We start from the raw sequence: 1,499 nt of genomic DNA on the forward strand, positions 1-1,499 counted from the left end.
CGAGTCGAGCTTACTTGGGCAGGCAATCGAGCGCGCAGTAGATGGCGAGCAGAATACGGTCTGATCGTCTCAATATATATGTAGCAAAGGTAGTTTAAATGTAATTAGCAGTCGTTTAAAAAGCCAACATCGTTAGGCTATTGAATCAAATATTAGACAGTTCATTCATAGGATAGCTGAGTATGTCGTATTGGACATGAATACACAAGAAACATGTTCCATACTGCGGTAAGTGTTTTAATTTTTTCCGATGCTATTACTGACCAGCAGATATGTATATGAGATGGGGCTGAAAAAGCCGTGAAGACGTCTTCTTTCATACATGAAACTAGTAAGTGAATTGTGCACGGAAAAGTTAAGCTTTGAACGGGCAGTCCATGGGGGTTAGACAAATTACGGCGATTGTTATGCAGACGGGAGACAGTGAATTTAATGGATCGGGAATCGGACAACGAGCACAGTCAAGCGAGCAGAGCAATATGAAGGGCGCCTGCTTTCTTCATCATCATCATCATTTTCCCGCTGCGCGCAATACGAGGAAGACCCGAGCGAATCCCTCTCCTGGTGTCGCTGTGTCAAGGATGTTCACAGTTTATTTGTCAGTTCGCATCAATTTATCCCAGCAATGTAATAAAGTAGCTTGAGGTGGGTTTTAAAGTTTCAACCAATCAAAGAAAAGAAAATCACAAAACACTATGCAAGCACAGAGTAGTTTATAATCATTCGCAGCCAATAACAGTGTTCAATAAAGTGACAAATCATTTTGTCAATAAAAATAAAGAATGTCAGAACATACATTTGACATTTTTCGTCACATTAACAACAACAGCTCGCGTTGTTGTCGTCGTCGTCGTTGTCGTAGTCTTTGCATTTGTTCTTTGCTGTCTATTTTTGCATTGGTTATTCTGCATACAATTCTCGGTATTTATTCTAGGCTGCTTGCGCTTTTGGCTGCTTCCAAGATCACATAAGCTTGCAGTAGCTGTGGTTGGCAAGTCGCCTGCCTGCTTGCCAACAATGCAAGCATGTCGTGCATGGGCAAAGGGGCATTTCCGGTTGGTTCGTTCGTGGCGTGGCGTGGTGTGGTTGGGGGTAGCGGTGTTCTGTTTGAAAATGTACGGCGGTGTTGAAGCGATGGAAGAATTAGCCAGCGACGTGTTCGCTTTCCTGCTACCTTGGACGGAGCGTGTCAAATTGGCGCTGATCGTTCTAGCCGGTGTAATGCTGGCGACCACATCGGCCATGTGTTTGGTCGGCTTTTTTGCCACCAGGCATTTGGAATGTGCCTACAAGGGGCGCCCTTCGAGTTGCCTCTGCTCAAGACTTGGCAGTCGTCTCGCGTGTGCCTTGTTCTGGTCACTGACGTACGTTTTGAATATCTGCTGGCTTGGTATACTTTGCGTTGTTGTGGTGCTCATATCCGCGTTTCTATTTTTCACGCCGATCTGCTTGCCTCAAGTGGGCTTGGAAACTGAACGCTGTTTCAATTTTTCTCTCGT

General features: G+C 45.0%; 1 protein-coding gene across 1 annotated transcript; it reads left to right on the forward strand.

The window, feature by feature from the left end:
- Window positions 1–377: 377 nt before the first annotated feature.
- On the forward strand, window positions 378–1,251 carry Tsp_15874 (conserved hypothetical protein; the record flags this gene model as incomplete). The annotated part of the gene is made up of 2 exons (XM_003366958.1): window positions 378–627; window positions 935–1,251. Coding segments are annotated over exons 1-2 (567 nt in total), but the record flags the coding sequence as incomplete, so codon positions are not given.
- Window positions 1,252–1,499: the final 248 nt, after the last annotated feature.

Source organism: Trichinella spiralis (genome assembly GCF_000181795.1).
Source record: "Trichinella spiralis strain ISS 195 chromosome Unknown Scfld5117, whole genome shotgun sequence".
NCBI classification, from domain to species: Eukaryota; Metazoa; Nematoda; class Enoplea; order Trichinellida; family Trichinellidae; genus Trichinella; species Trichinella spiralis.